The 15,638-nt window shown below is 34.7% G+C and overlaps 1 protein-coding gene across 1 annotated transcript in view; it reads left to right on the forward strand.

Moving 5' to 3' along the window:
* Positions 1–15,638, forward strand: part of LOC138710471 (uncharacterized) — a 38,925-nt gene that overhangs the window by 10,862 nt on the left and 12,425 nt on the right. Inside the window, exon 2 of the mRNA XM_069841393.1 lies at positions 3,710–4,012. Within this exon, the coding sequence (XP_069697494.1) occupies positions 3,710–4,012 (303 nt within the window). The remainder of the gene's footprint in view (positions 1–3,709; positions 4,013–15,638) is intronic.

The following is a 15,638-nucleotide window of genomic DNA, read 5'->3' on the forward strand; positions in this document are numbered from 1 at the left end:
TTAATACAAATATATTCCTTTCTTAGTATGTAGCACTGATTTATGTATATTTTTATATTAAATATAAATTCTTTATCAATGCTCTCGTTTCGAATTTTGTCTCAGTCGTACTTTCTGATGTCCAATTTTCACATATTCCGGTAATACAGTGTTACCGGAAAAGCCATTGTTGTAAAATATCATTAATCTTCTCCTTTCAGTCATAATTGTGATATATAATTCACTTACATAGATTTTCAGGGTACTTCATTAGATGAGAGATCCATTTCAAGAGCTAAGTATAATAGTTTCATAAACTTATGCCCAATATATTTTTTGTTCCAAGTCAGTCTACAGTTATATTTACAAAGCTCAAATCCTCCAAATGAACCGAGCTTGCATTTGTGGCTTAATTAACTGTTCATGGCAAACAGCGCTAGGTAGTATCGAGAGATGAACAGGCAGTGTAACGTGTAGGACCTTGTTGATCGCCACAGTCAATTCATCATTTCTAGTTCTCTTGACAAGGTCAGTATTTACGTTCGCAGCCTATTGTTAAAAACGGAATAATATCGAAAAATATCAGCTTGATATATGAATGTGCTGAATCCAATGCAGTTGAATTATGATGTCTGTATGGGGAAAAATTTCCTAATTTCTGTCTGTCATATGACCTTGCAAAGAATAAATGGACATCTTGAAAATAGCTGAATTCTCTATATTTTTATTTACGAAGTCATCTTAAATCAATTTACTCAACATCCGTTGAGAATGTTAAAATGCTTTGATAACGTGTTGAACAAATTTTTTAACGAATTCTAAACTTTTCGAATAAGTGAGTTTTATGATGACGTATTGTAGGGCTTCTATCTAGAAGCAAGGAGCGCATTTTGCATAGATCACAAAAACAACTGTAACTTAAAATGAAAACGATTTCGTACATTATCTCATCAAATTGATATCGTTGTTGTTTTAGATCATGAATCTGTTCCTGAAGTGACTCTCATACATGATAATATGAAACACTCCTATGTAAATACATTAACATATGCATGCATAAATAGAATGCCCCAGTTTTTTGTTTCATAACATATACACAGTGATTCATATAAAATTAACACATTTCTTTCTTTATTCATTTCAACAAGAACGATGCTAAGCACAATTATTTGTTATAGGCTACAACAAATGTAGTTTCTTGGGAGATTACTGACCTTTATAGAAAATGCTGAACATTTTCTCTCTCCTGCTCAAGGTACAATTCAACACGTCGTTCAATATTACTGGCCGCTCGTTGGAGGACTCTGTTGTCAATATCATTGATCTGATATGTAATGTTCTGCTTCAAATCGTCTAATACCTGGAGGCGTGTAGCGTAAACTCTGTCCTTTAATTAACCCCAAAAGAAGAAGTCCGGTGTTGTCAAATCCGGAGAGCTCAGTGATCACATGTTCTTCGAAATTATCCGATTGTCAAAGAAATTTTCAAATAGCTCCATGGATTCATTTTATGTATGGCATGTGGCGCTGTCTTGTGTTTGAAAATATCAAAATCAACATGTCATTCATGAAGCACCTATGCATCAGCGAAAGTCGGGATTTGGTACGCTATCTCCTCACAGAGAATGGTGGGACCATTTTCTTTTCGACTAGACCATACTGCAGAGTACCGTCACAAGGTACAATTATTGTTTTTCAGAACCTAGAGTTAGATTAAGTAAGTGTAAAAAATGGTTCAATTCTATTGCTATAACAATGTTTATTAAGTTACCACAAAAGGCACATGATACAAGTTATATACAATTTAAATCTGTTTTGTATAACTAGTCAATCAATCATCCATTTTATTGTATTAGTGAATTTCTTGACTCCAATGTAAATGTATTCTAAATTTATAAGCTGCATTGCTCTTTATTATTACGATTATTATTAGTATTGGTTATTGTTATTATTATTACTACCAATATTGTATTTCATTTTGTATAGTTGTATTCATCTGTTTTTATACAGAGACATCATTTTTACTAACATTTCTAATATTAACCTGGCTATGCCTTTCCTACCTCTTTCCACGACTGGAGTTCGATCATACTGGCATAAAACACAAACAAATCACTTTACTAGGTATAGGAGGGAAGAAAAGTAGTTCATCCATTTACGTAAATTAGGAATTATCGCGATTTTGAGTTTGATAATTTTCATTAGGTTTTTGTTTAATCAAAATATAGTATAGTATTAACAATAAGTATTTTTACTCATGAACTGAGCTATCCGTTCGGGCATATTCATTATGCAGTGTATATTATACTGTCTACAGCACATTAGCGTAAAATTTAGAGAATGAAAAATTGAAAAATAATCATAATATTGATATTTAAACACATTTTTGGAAATGGAGGCCGTTCATTTCTGTACAGGCTTCAGTTCTTTTGTGTATATTATCGCAATATAGACTATTGTACCTAATTCCAATTACCAGTTTCGTCCTTCGTACTAGTAACTCATGTGGAAATAATTCCGTACTTAATCTATAAAAGATTACCTGACGTACTGTAAATTCAATCTTCACTTCTGCCCGATCCGAAAAGATAAAATTACTTAGATATGCTATCTACTTTCCATCCAAGTAGTTACGTGGCAGGGTCGTAGAAAGGAAGGAGGTCCTTTTGTTTAAGTTAATTTTAAACAGTTGTATAATATTACGTAGACGCCCAATTTCTAACAGAAATTAATGTTTTCAGAAAAGAGCTAAGACAGCCCAGCCATTAGCCTTTACAGAGAGGCGAGCAGAAGTAGGTGGGGAAAATCGGGTTGAGACGTAGGCAAAGGGACGACAGTACCTGTACGAAAATATGATTCAATATTGAAAACTCTTTCGTCACTGAAAAACGCGAATATATTTATGGAACGTACTATACTCACTAACTCAGTACTGTTTAGTATCACCTTAAGGCCTTTTGACTGCATACGCGGCCTTGGTTCTGTGTGGAGGACGATTGGAAGTTGACTAGTAGGAGGGGTGGGAGTGAAATACATTAAAAAATTCAGGTACAATAAAAACTGAAGTAAAAATAAAATGATGTCCCTGTATTTTATGTCAAATATTATTTTATATCTCTTGTAATTTAATATATTTTATGTCTATTGCAACAAACTGTTACTCATGACATTAATAAATGATTGATTGATTGACTGACTGACTGACTGACTGACTGATTGATTGATTGATTGATTGATTGATTGATTGATTGATTGATTGATTGATTGATTGATTGATTGATTGATTGATTGATTGATTGATTGATTGATTGATTGATTGATTGATTGATTGATTGATTGATTGATTGATTGATTGATTGATTGATTGATTGATAAAACATTATCATGGAACTTGTTGAACAACTGGGTATGTAGAGCTAGGTCAAGGGTCCTACATTGAGCAGGATGGAGGACATTTTCAGCAAGTTCTATAGAAGTTAGTGATCTCCCAAAGACACTCAACATTTGAGATACAACAAATAAATTGTGGTTAGCCTCATTCTTGTTGAAATAAATAAATACAGAAATGTGCTAGTTTTACGTGAATCATTGTATTTTATAACGGTATATGCTCTAATGCAAGCATGACATGTTGGCATAATACTACACTAACTCAAACTGATGTCTTGAGCATTTCAATTTATTAAATACTGAATTTCAGACTTCTAATCAAATATGTAATATGCTTGCAGACAAAGTCTGACGTGGAGCTTGCAGACGGCACCAACTGGGCACCGCTGTTGTCCAACTGCGGCCTGCTGCTCATCTCGTGTGCGCAGTGTCTGGTGGCCATCGTGTCTGGCTATCGCTGCTACCGCCAAGTGTGCCCGTGTGGTAAGCGGCCAGGCACGAAGCAGCCCACGTCCAGCTGGCCTTTACCAGACTCGCCTGAGCCTGCAGGCTCATTCTACAGCACGAGCAGTAAGGAGATGCTCATCTCCAACTGGCTGGGACAACAACACAGGCACAACATGTTGCTCATAACACATCCTCCGGTTAGTATGACCTTCCTTTGCTGAATGTCCGAGAGTGCAGAGGCCACCAGCGCTCCTCAGGGCTCAGATGTATTCGAAGCTGATAATCTGGTTGGGGGGTTTTCCAAGTTTTCCTTAACTGTAAGGAAAATGTCAGGTAATCAATAGCGAATCCTCTGTCTCATCCCGTTCCCAGATATTCCACCGACTCTAGATAACCTCGTAGCTGATGTAGCGTCATTAAATAACCGAATTAAAACTAGGCATGAGAGGGAATTCCTGCTACAAATCTACTTTAAAAATATGTTTGACAGAAGTAAAGCACGTGACCCGACGGTCGTAGTAATGGAGAAGAGTAAAACAACTGGAGTTAATAAAAACGTACGTTCACAACTCGAGCGTCTATTCATCGTGCAGATACGATTTGAGGCAGAAGGAAGCTGATCGTAAGACAAAACAAAAACAAATTTATGCTGTTAGCTTTTAGTACATAATTTTGCTGAAAAAAACGCTTTAAAAGAAGGTACTATTTTGGTATGTTTGGAAAACTAACAGCGTGCAAGCATAACTATAATAGCAAACATTTGCCCTGTGTACCTTGTGCAATACGTCATGTGGCTCCACACTGAAGTTCCCAGCATAATCTTCCATAGCATAACATTTAGCAGACACCCCACTAGAAATGAATAACGTTTAATGAATCAGACCTTTGCGCAGTATAATTAATGTGAAACTATTCTGATGCTACAGATTTACTTTCAAAATGAAGATAGATTTAACACATTTAAAAAGGCATTCTGCCAAAGTTTCGGTCTCTGGTGATAGCATACTCAAAAATGTTTACATTATCTACGATCGGAAAACAGCTCTCATAAGGTTTCATTTTGTAAAGTAGCGTTACCTTTCACACACGCTTAATGCGAATTCCATATTTAAACTATTTATAGTTACCTGTACCGTGTGGTTGCTTAATACTAGTGTTCGAGGTTTCCTGCGGGCAAAGTAACCAAAATTATTGAATACATTATTTAATTGTTAAGCTGTTTTCGTATCACGTAAAATGCATACTATTATACTGCAACTAACGGAAACATACTTAAGTTACTCCATGACATCCATATTATGGAAAGAGAGTGTGAGTTCCTTTAAAAGATTGGGTTCACTGAATTAATACGCATGGGAATAATTTCAGTCCCTATCATGAGAAGAATACAACACTAGGTACACAAATGCCATTCAGCGCACTTTCCCGACTTGTGTTAACTCTTCCTGGCTTCCTCTCCCCGCCCATCAACTTTTTTATTCTTGGTGTGTCTGAAATAGAAGCAAACTATGAATCAGATACTGGATGATCAAGGCCACATGTAACCGCCATTACGGTGATAGTTTTAGTGATGTATTTCTGAAAATGGACTTACAGTCCCCATTACCATATTTTATAATTAATTTTGTCATATTTTAGATTTAAGGGGATAGGCTGGTCAATTTTGTAATTTCCACATTTTTACATTTAGAATTGTGAAACTTTCACAGCATGTACTTCATATTAACACAATACCCACAATATACTAATAAATTGTTATTAACATTTAATAATTGTTGCAAACAAAGAAAAATAAACATTATGAGGATATATTAATTTTTTTAATAACTCTGGAAGTATTCGAGATAAATTCATGAATCTTTTTTTTAAGTGTAGCGGGTATCATAATCTACATTTGTGGGTATTTTTATTTTCCTAGGACACATTTTACTACTTCAAAATGCTGTCTAAATGAGTTCTAATAAAAAATGTTGAACAATTATAAACAAATAATTGATTATCATCCTGATATCATTCAGATTACATTCATCATCCCCCCAAATGCAGATAATATAATGATGAACATATGCTAAAAATTTCATCTCTTTATCTCTAATAGTTTCAGAGTTATTCAATAGTGAAGTTCATAAATATAGAAAAATATGATTATTGAGAAAACTGAAGTCAAAGTTACAAGTGTTCTTTTATACAGTAACTGATTCTTTTTTAAACTTACCGATCTTCTGTTGGCCTATGGTCTTCTAAAATCCTCCAGCACTGTATGTGGTACCTTCCTTTTCTATTTTCTTTTGTTTAGCTGCTCTGACAATCTCTCTATACTTCTTATATTTCTCAGTGGTGCGAGTCATGTACAGGTTAGTTCTTTCGCCTCTTCTCCTAGCTATATCTATGGTGTTTCTACCTGGTGACAGGCCACTTTCTTTCTGTAGTTGTACAACCGTACGGTATAATCCAGAATTATATTCTGCCACTGCCTTTCGAACAGCTAATTCAATTCGGTGTCTATGAACAAATGTAGTCTTAGGACACTTTGACCAAATTATGTTGTGTATCGACTCGTTTGAATTTTGAGTTTTTCCTTCCACACATCTTTCAAGATGAGATTCATGTGCTAGTCTGCTATAGAGAGGAATAACTGCTTTAAGTACATTTTTATTGATTGGTGTATGTATACAGTCACCATGTTTTCCAGGGTTCTCACCCTTTGCAATCGCCCTATTGTAAAAACACCAACTTTGTTCACCTGTTGGACACTTTATATGCCGGGGTTCATCATCTGTAGAGGAGCAGTGGTATAATGTAGCATATATATTAGACTTGATAGCCTGCACATTGCCTAGATTTTGAACTATACTATTTCTATAGTAACGCTGTAAGGTTTCTATAGTTTTGGATTTCAGACTACCTTTTGTCACCCCACCAAGTTTTATAGCCATCTTACTACTTTCTCCGACTAATTTCTTCAATCCAGTGCCTATCTTTTGGCAACATGGTTCACAGTGCAGACATTTATATAGCAGCTGATTTGACGGGTAGAAAGTCATTGCACACAATTGAGTGTTACATCAAAATTTACAGAAAGAATTAGGGTATCCAGATAAAATATAAAAAAATAATTGTATTTTTCATGAAGATTCATCAAAAATTGACCAGCCTATCCCCTTAAGATAAAATGAAATTGAAGGACTCCCTGCAAAAACGAGGTAGCTCCATTTTTATAAAATTGTGGAAAACAACAAAAAAAAAATTATAAAAATTCAAATTTTAAATGAGCTTCTTTCCTTTTTCAGAGTATGTTCTAGGTTCCTAAGAGTTTCATTTTATCACTCAATCATTTATTATAAGTCAGTAATTTAGGTGCGATAAAATATAAACAATTAATGGAGCTACCCCCTTTTTGCAATAAAATTGGATATAATTAGCCACATTTTGCACTGAACTCACATTTACTGTGCGAATATTATAAATTACAACACAAGACATAACAGATATGTATGTTTTATTCACACTGCAAATGGGTATATACACGGTGGCAGTGGTAACTAATTACACTCAATAATGACAATTAATAATAAACACGATTAATAAAAAAATACAATTAATAATAAATTAATAGTAATAAATAATAATAATAATAATAATAATAATAATAATAATAATAATAATAATAGTAACAGTTAAAGTAAATCTAATTTGTATCTTAACCCTAAGTTCGAACTGAAACCCACGGGTATGATATGTTCATACATGCACAAGTACCTTTCAGCACTACACTCATTTCGCTGCCAACTCATCACTGCACTGGAACTACGACACATTTCACTGATTCTATCCTGATTTTACTAACACTGCAAAACATTTCACTGTTCAAATACTTTGCACTGCCACTATAAACTATAAAGCTTCACTGATATGTAAGTAATGTCATTAATTTCAAGGCGTTATTCTTTCAGATATTTCGAACAAAAATGTTTAATACAGTTTTGCTCGTTTTTGCTTCCCTTTCTAGAAAAAAAATGTTTTATATGAAACATTTCATTTTGCGAAAAGTTACATTTGTTCGGATCGATTTCTGCATATTTAAAGGACAAAACTAAAATTCTTTCAATAATTTATTATCATAATGCACTGCTCTCTCAAACTGACTGAGCATATTGGGAATTAAATCAATAGCTATCTCAGAACACGTTATGGAATGTTTCATATAAAACAATTTTTATCTCTGGAAGGAAGCGAAAATGAGCAAAATTGTATTGAACTTTTTTGTTCGAAATATCTCAAAGAATAACTCTCTAAAATTAATGGATTACTTACGGTTCACCTTGTACATTTATATAGCTCCAGGAGCGGCCTCCTTTTTGCAATCAAACGATTGGGAGCTCAGCTGTTAACTTACTACCAAATGCTCGGAATCACCGTAAAAGATCGGACCTATTTTCTAACGTATGACCAGAAAGTGGAGCCAGCCCCTTTTTACGGAGAGTCCTTCAATTACTTGACTGGATTCTAATGTGTACAGCGCCAAGATGTCCTTGTTCCTGTGCACAGTGTCTAATGCAACCGTGGCGAAAATGTGACTTACGAGTACATTGTGGCTCGCAATGATAGCTGTGCATTTCTCTTGCTTCCTACCTCCCCCAACCCCCAACCCCCACCCTCTCACTGACTGGAGTCAAACTCCGTTCCATTTGTATTTGCCTCTGACGTGCGAGTGGCGTATCGTCGCAATGTCTCTCTCGAAACCTGTACCTCTACAAAAACGAAAGTTTCAAGTAGGATGGGAGGACTCATTTTTTTTGTTGCCAATATGTATGATTTGTTCACAAGTATTACGAGGAAAACGGTTGTATAACATAAAACGGTATTATACTCATGAAACATTAAAAGGTTAAGTGTTGTTGTTATTATTGTTATTATTATTATTATTATTATTATTATTATTATTATTATTATTATTATTATTATTTCTGTCCGTCGATCCTTTTTCAGCAGATATACGAATAATTCGGTTAGATCTTCAATTTAAAGTCACAGATTTACAGATTTACAATATGATGTTAAATGAAAGCTAGATGTAAGGACTTGACAAATGTTGAACTTTTCAAATCTTTGCCAAAAAATAAATATCCGAAGCTTCGTTTTTTTTCTCTTTCCCTGTTGAAGCCATGTTCGCTACAACTTACGTTTGTGAAAAATTATTTTCAACAATAAAAATAGTAAAAACCAAATTTAGATCACGACTGACAGACAAATACCTTCGTGATCAACTACGACTGGCAGTAAGTGACATAATTACTGATTTTGAAACTCTGTCGCAGAGACATTCTGAAGACAGTTAATTTTAGGTTGTGATAATGTGTCCTATGTTTTCTTGTTCATTTACTTCTTCGTTGCACGTACTAAACATTAGTTCGTAACCTTATACTGTATAAAATTATATTTAAATGCTTGAGGTAAGGAAAATGAAAATCCGTTAATAAGTCAGACAGTTGCTTCACTTCCCCTTCGAGTATCCGCCTCCCTCCATAGGTGCTATGCACGTTGCAGGTTACACAGTGGCTCGGCGCATGATCACATTTTCGCCACGGCTTGTCTAATGTATGACATCCTGCAGTGTGCATCTGTACTATACTGCACTCTTCGATGCTTCCTAAGATGGATACTGACCAATCTCGAAGTTAGCAGTGCATATTCACGAGTAATCTGAAAAAATTGCATGCCTTCAGAAGCAGAGTTCAATCTTTTTTATCGGGCGCAGGCAGAATTTCTGACGCTATGAGACCTCATTGCAGACTTGTTTAGTTTAAAAATGGCAACGTAGATAGATTTTTATTTGATAAGTCAACTGCAGACAATATCTAAAATGTGTAATGTCAGATATGAATAAAATGAAGCAATCCTCACGGGCGTTGTCGTACTGTAGGCTATCTAACGCAAAGTGCACACATTCTCCAGGGGATTAACCACGATTATTTTCGGTACATAAGTGGACATCATTCATCTCTACATTTGATTGTTTGGATTTTTTCTAACCTTTAATTCATTTGAGATAAGTTCAAAATATTTTTATTGGTGCGATAAGATGAGAATCCCTGTCAAAACTCTCGCACAGACAGTTTAATATACCATAACAGACAGTTACGCGTCACACTTGACAAAATGGCCGTGTCACAGCCCAGGAGTTCTCTTGATCATCATAATTCTGACAGCGAGAGTGAGATTTCGTTTATCATAAACATCGGTTGCAAAGAAGCTGCAATTCTTTTTCTCCTGAGACTCGCTATTAGTAGGTTTTCAATCCATCCCACTGACTTTGAAAATAAATACTGTATAATTAACAATAAACATTCCATACATTCTGTGAGATGTAGATGTTTCTTTGACAAAAAGTAAAGGTAATCTTGTTCATTTTTAAGCTATAAAAATATGTGATGCCACATTCTTGCACAATTAAAAACCATTATTCAAAACACAAATATAATATCTGAATTAATTTTGTTTAAAAAAACTGATAAATCAAATGCTTCGAATTTGTTTGTTTCTTCGTTCGTTCGTTTGTTTGTTTATTTATTTATGCATTTATTTATTTATGTATTTATTTATTTATTTATGCATTTATTTATTTATTCATTTATCCATTTAATTATTTATTTATGCATTTATTTATTTATGAATTTATTTATTTTTTATCCATTTATTTATTTATGCATTTACTTATTTATTTATGCATTTACTTATTCATTTATGCATTTACTTATTCATTTATGCATTTACTTATTCATTTATGCATTTACTTATTTATTTATGCATTTATTTATGCATGTATTTATTTATGCATTTATTTATTAATTTATTTATACATTCATTTATTTATTTATACATTTATTTTTTATACGTTTATTCATTATTTATTTATACATTTATTTATACATTTAAATATTTATTTATACATTTCTTTATTTATTTACACATTTATTTATACATTTATTTATTTAGACATTTACACATTTATTTATTTATTTATTTATTTATTTATTTATTTATACATTTATTAATTAATTTATTTATTTATACATTTATTTATTTATTTATACATTTATTTATTTATTTATTCATACATTTATTTATTTATTTACTGTATTTATTTATTTATTCATTAATTCACTGATATACTTATTTATTTGTTTGTTTGTTCGTTCGTTCATTTATTCATTCATTCACTCATTCATTCATTCCTAAGGAGAGGATTTTGATTGCTTTATTAGCTAAAGATTTACCAGTTCAAATCCAATCGACATTAATGTATATTTTTACAAAAATAAAAATTCTTAGCTTGTCTTTCTTTTGAAGGGAAGTAAAGCTGAAAGCTTGTGTCCTAGATCTGCAGCGCATTGAAAGAACTGTAGTCAAAATTGAAAATGACTATCAGCTTCTAGACCATGTGAAAATTTGTCTGACTTATGTAGTCTATCATCGGGAGTAATTAAGTCCGATTTACAAAGCAGAATTTAACTCTGCAAATTATCAAAACTACTAGTTGAGCACGACTCACGATCCTGCAAAACAGTTAACAACAACAAAAACCAGAACTCTATTTTGTGTTATATTTTATAGTTCCAATCAGTTCCTCTCTAACGATGTATGTTTTGATAATCTGTTCCCTTTCCGTGGTCAATTTTAATTGCTGTGGATAAACTATTATTGCCCTCCTTAGTTACCAATTAGATGTTAAAAGTGGACCACCTTATGAAGGCCCGGGGCAGAAGACATGCTGCACCTAAAGAATGAGTAGACTTTCTCTGGGATGCTGCTGGACCGGTCTGTGAGGGAAAGCTGCATACATGACTGAGTCACATTAAATCACTTTTTAAAATGATGGCTTTATGATCATTGCAGTCAGCATGCATTCTAACAGTCGTGCACCTTTACATACAAGTTGTGATGAGGGAACTGGCGGGCATATGGCGATTACTTTCTGTTATCACTACCTGTATAGTAAAGACGTCTAAGAAATTTCAGTGACATATACAGGGTGATTCAGGCAACAAACTCTGAGGGGTGATAGATCTAACAATAAGGAACCCTTTTTGTTAAACAACCTATGTCTTTTGACGCGTCGTTTGCGGACGTATGCCAATGTATGCGAATGTGTGCACCCCTGTTTGTTTGTTGAGATGTTTGTAAGAGACGAGAAGGGTTCTTGTTGTTTGTTTACGTTTAATGTCCAATACCTTTTCCTTTCAGTTCAGTCTAATCATCAATTGAGAATGGATATCTACACTTTTCCCGAGTTAGTCGACATGGTAATGTGTTATGGGGAGGCTCGTGAAAACGGAAGAAGAGCTCTTCATATGTACCAACAACAGTTTCAAAACATCACCCTCACCACATAATGTTTGCTCGACTTTATCAGCGCCTTCGAGACGATGGGTCTCTTCGTCCCCGGCGCATTGATGGAAGACCGTGTAGACATCCATTCTCAGTTGATGATTACACTGAACTGAAAGGAAAAGGTATTGAACATTAAAAGTAAGCAAATAACAACAACCCTTCTCGTCTCTTACAAACATCTCAACAGACAAACAAGGGTGCACACATTCGCATACATTGACGTACGCCCGCGCAAAAAACATTTTCAACGGTAACTTCGCAACGACGCGTCAAAAGACATAGGTTGTTTAACAAAAAGGGTTCCTTATTGTTAGATCTATCACCCCTCAGAGTTTGTCGCAGAGGTTTTGAATCAACCTGTATATTATTCTGTGGAAAAATATCCGTATAAAGAATTAATAATAGCTACTATTTCCGTTTCCTAATGTTTGGAAGTTAGTTTAATTCGTTGTTCAAACGTGATTTTCTAATTTAAAATATTTAACACTAAAAACTGAAAAATAACGAAGAAATAAACATTCAAACAACTAGATTGATATCGTGTAAGTGAGTGAGTGAGTGAGTGAGTGAGTGAGTGAGTTAATATAGGCCTGCGTATAAACGGGTAATTAATTAGGCCTATGTGAGTAATAAAAGAAAATTGTACACGCGTCTATATCAACTGCTAAAACTAAGAAACGTACGTACGTTATTTCATTATTAAACCCATTAAACAATATTAACAATTGTTGTTAATTGTAACTGACATTTGGTTGAGACAAGATAAGATGAAGTAAAATGGCAACATATGTATTCCTTCACATTTTATTTAAAACATCAGTATGCAGTGACCAAGTAGTTACAGCACCTTCCACTGGATCCAAAACTGAAGTAAGCTGAAGATGACTGCCAGCTAAGCTCCTGCGATGTCTTCTGATATCTCAAAATAGGAATGATATCAGGCTGGAAGTCCTGAACTCGTTACATTTCTTGGCAATACATATCAAGAAATGTAACGAGTTCAGGGCTGTCAGCCTGATATTGCAGTCGGCGAAGATTCTCCTGCGAATACTGAATCGGCATTGAAAGTCTAAGATAGGACAGTTGGAAAACGAGCAGTTTGGCTTCAGGAAGGGAAAAGGTGCGAAAGATGCAATAATTGGACTGCTGCTAACAACCGGCGAAAGATACCTCGAGAAGAATAAAGGAGTGTATATAGTATTTGTGGACTTAGAAAAGACATTTGACATGGTGGATTGGAATAAATTGACAGGGATCCTAAAGAAAATTGGTGTGGATTGGAACGAGAGGAGACGAACAACGCGTCAAAGTCGGGATAGGAGAAGAAATGTTAGAAGGAAGTGGAATAGGGAGAGAAGTACGACAAGGATGCCCTTTATCACTTACCCTGTTCAACATCTACTTGAACGATTTACTGAAGAATTGTTTTCAGAACATGGGAGGAGTGGAGGGGTGATAGTGGGAGGAAGAAGAATAACTGCATAAGATTTGCTGATGATACGGCAGTGTTAGCAGAAGAGGAGACGATACTAAGGGATCTGCTATTGGAGCTAAATGACAGCTGTGAGCAGTATGGGATGAAGATAAATGCAAACAAGACGAAGGCAATGGTTATGGAAAGAAAATTAAACAAGGTAAACGTGCGAATTCTAAATGAGGCAGTAGAGCAAGTGGACGGCTTCAAATACTTGGGGTGTACTTCAAGGACTACCGCCAGGGCCGCCGACAGAATTTACGGGCCCCTATGCAATACTGTACTCGAACCCCCGTTGGAAAAAGTAACAATTACAAGTTACCAGTTATTCTAACCATAACAAATATTTGCAAAATAAATAAAAGATAACCCTAAACACAGATACGAACTTAAAAATATACACTTTTATTACGTTGAAAACTTTTAGCAAAACTTCACATTAGCACAATATATTATATTCATAAAACATTATTCCTAAACACCTGTAATTTCTAACTTGCAGTCCAACATCAACAAACAACTGTCCTTGACTTCACTAATGCAAAATCATCAATTATATCATCAAAATTTAAAGACCTAGCAAGATCGCTCTCCAGACTAAGGAGGCCAACGTTACTCAGTCGTTCTTGATATATTATTTATCTGAATACATTTTTTATTTCCTTCATTTTGCTGAAGGATCTTTCAGCATCAGCGACTGTCACAGGAATTGTATAGAATATTCTAATGGCTATATAAATATTTGGAAATAAAGAATCCAGTTTTAATTCTCTTAGACTATTTAGGACATTCATAGGTTTCAGTGGGGTTGGCCCTAAATTAGAGGCATGAATTGATTTTAAATATTTCGGCTCATCACTGATCTCTTTGTTAACGTCTTCATAATATTTTTCACGTAGTCTAGCACCAATATTAATATCTTCTAATTTTTTCTGTCTCTCCTTGTGCTTCTCAGCTTCCGACTTATGCCTGTACTTGTCCATTGTGCAGTTAAACTATAACCATTAACACTAATGAACAGAATTTAACTAGGCAAACGACAACGAAAAGACGAAAGTTTCGACACGAAACATACAATGTACTGAAAAGGAAACGTGATCCTCGACTTCGGTTTGGGAGAGTCCACTAGCATATTGCGGTGGGCCAGCGGGTATTGGTAGTTAAAAAGGACAAGCCAATAAATAATTGAACGTGTTCAGCACAAGCGACGGGAACATAATTCAGGCAAATGCCGGGGCCCTCAAGTGTCATGTCGGTGAACGTTAATGCTGGAAACCGATATTCTATTACTGTACATAAAAGTAAAATATTTACATATGAAGTGGTAATTTGTATTAATTATACTACTGTTGAGTTAATATGTCAAATTTCTGTAACAAATGTTCTTACAAAATTTTATAGTACCTGCATGTATCTACGAATAATTATTCCTGATAATAAAAGTAATCAGACTCACTTAATCTGACGGGCCCTCATTGCTCACGGGCCCATATACACTCGACCCCTTTGCCCCCCCCCCCCTTCTCGGCGGCCCTGGCTACCGCACACGTAAGACAGTCAGAATGTTTATTCGTTCGCAGAAGGCCCTTTATAACATATAGATATGCATACACTGTTACGACATGACAACGAAACGATGACACGACTGGTAATCGGTTAGCAGTAACATGAGCTGTTGCGAGGAAGTCAAAAGGATAGTAGTAATGGCAAATAAAGCTTTTAATAGGAAAAGGAGCATCTTCTGCGGATCTCTGGAAAAGGAACTAAGTGGAGTGCTTTGTGTGGAGTATAGCAATGTATGAGGCAAAAACATGGACATTACGACTAAGTGAAGAGAAACGATTAGAAGCATTTTTAAATGTGGATATGGAGAATAATGGGGCGTGTGAAGTGGACAGACAGAATAAGAAATGAAGCTGTGTTGGAAAGAGTGGGTGAAGAAAGAATGATCCTGAAAC

Source organism: Periplaneta americana, chromosome 12, assembly GCF_040183065.1.
Source record: "Periplaneta americana isolate PAMFEO1 chromosome 12, P.americana_PAMFEO1_priV1, whole genome shotgun sequence".
Lineage (NCBI taxonomy): Eukaryota > Metazoa > Arthropoda > Insecta > Blattodea > Blattidae > Periplaneta > Periplaneta americana.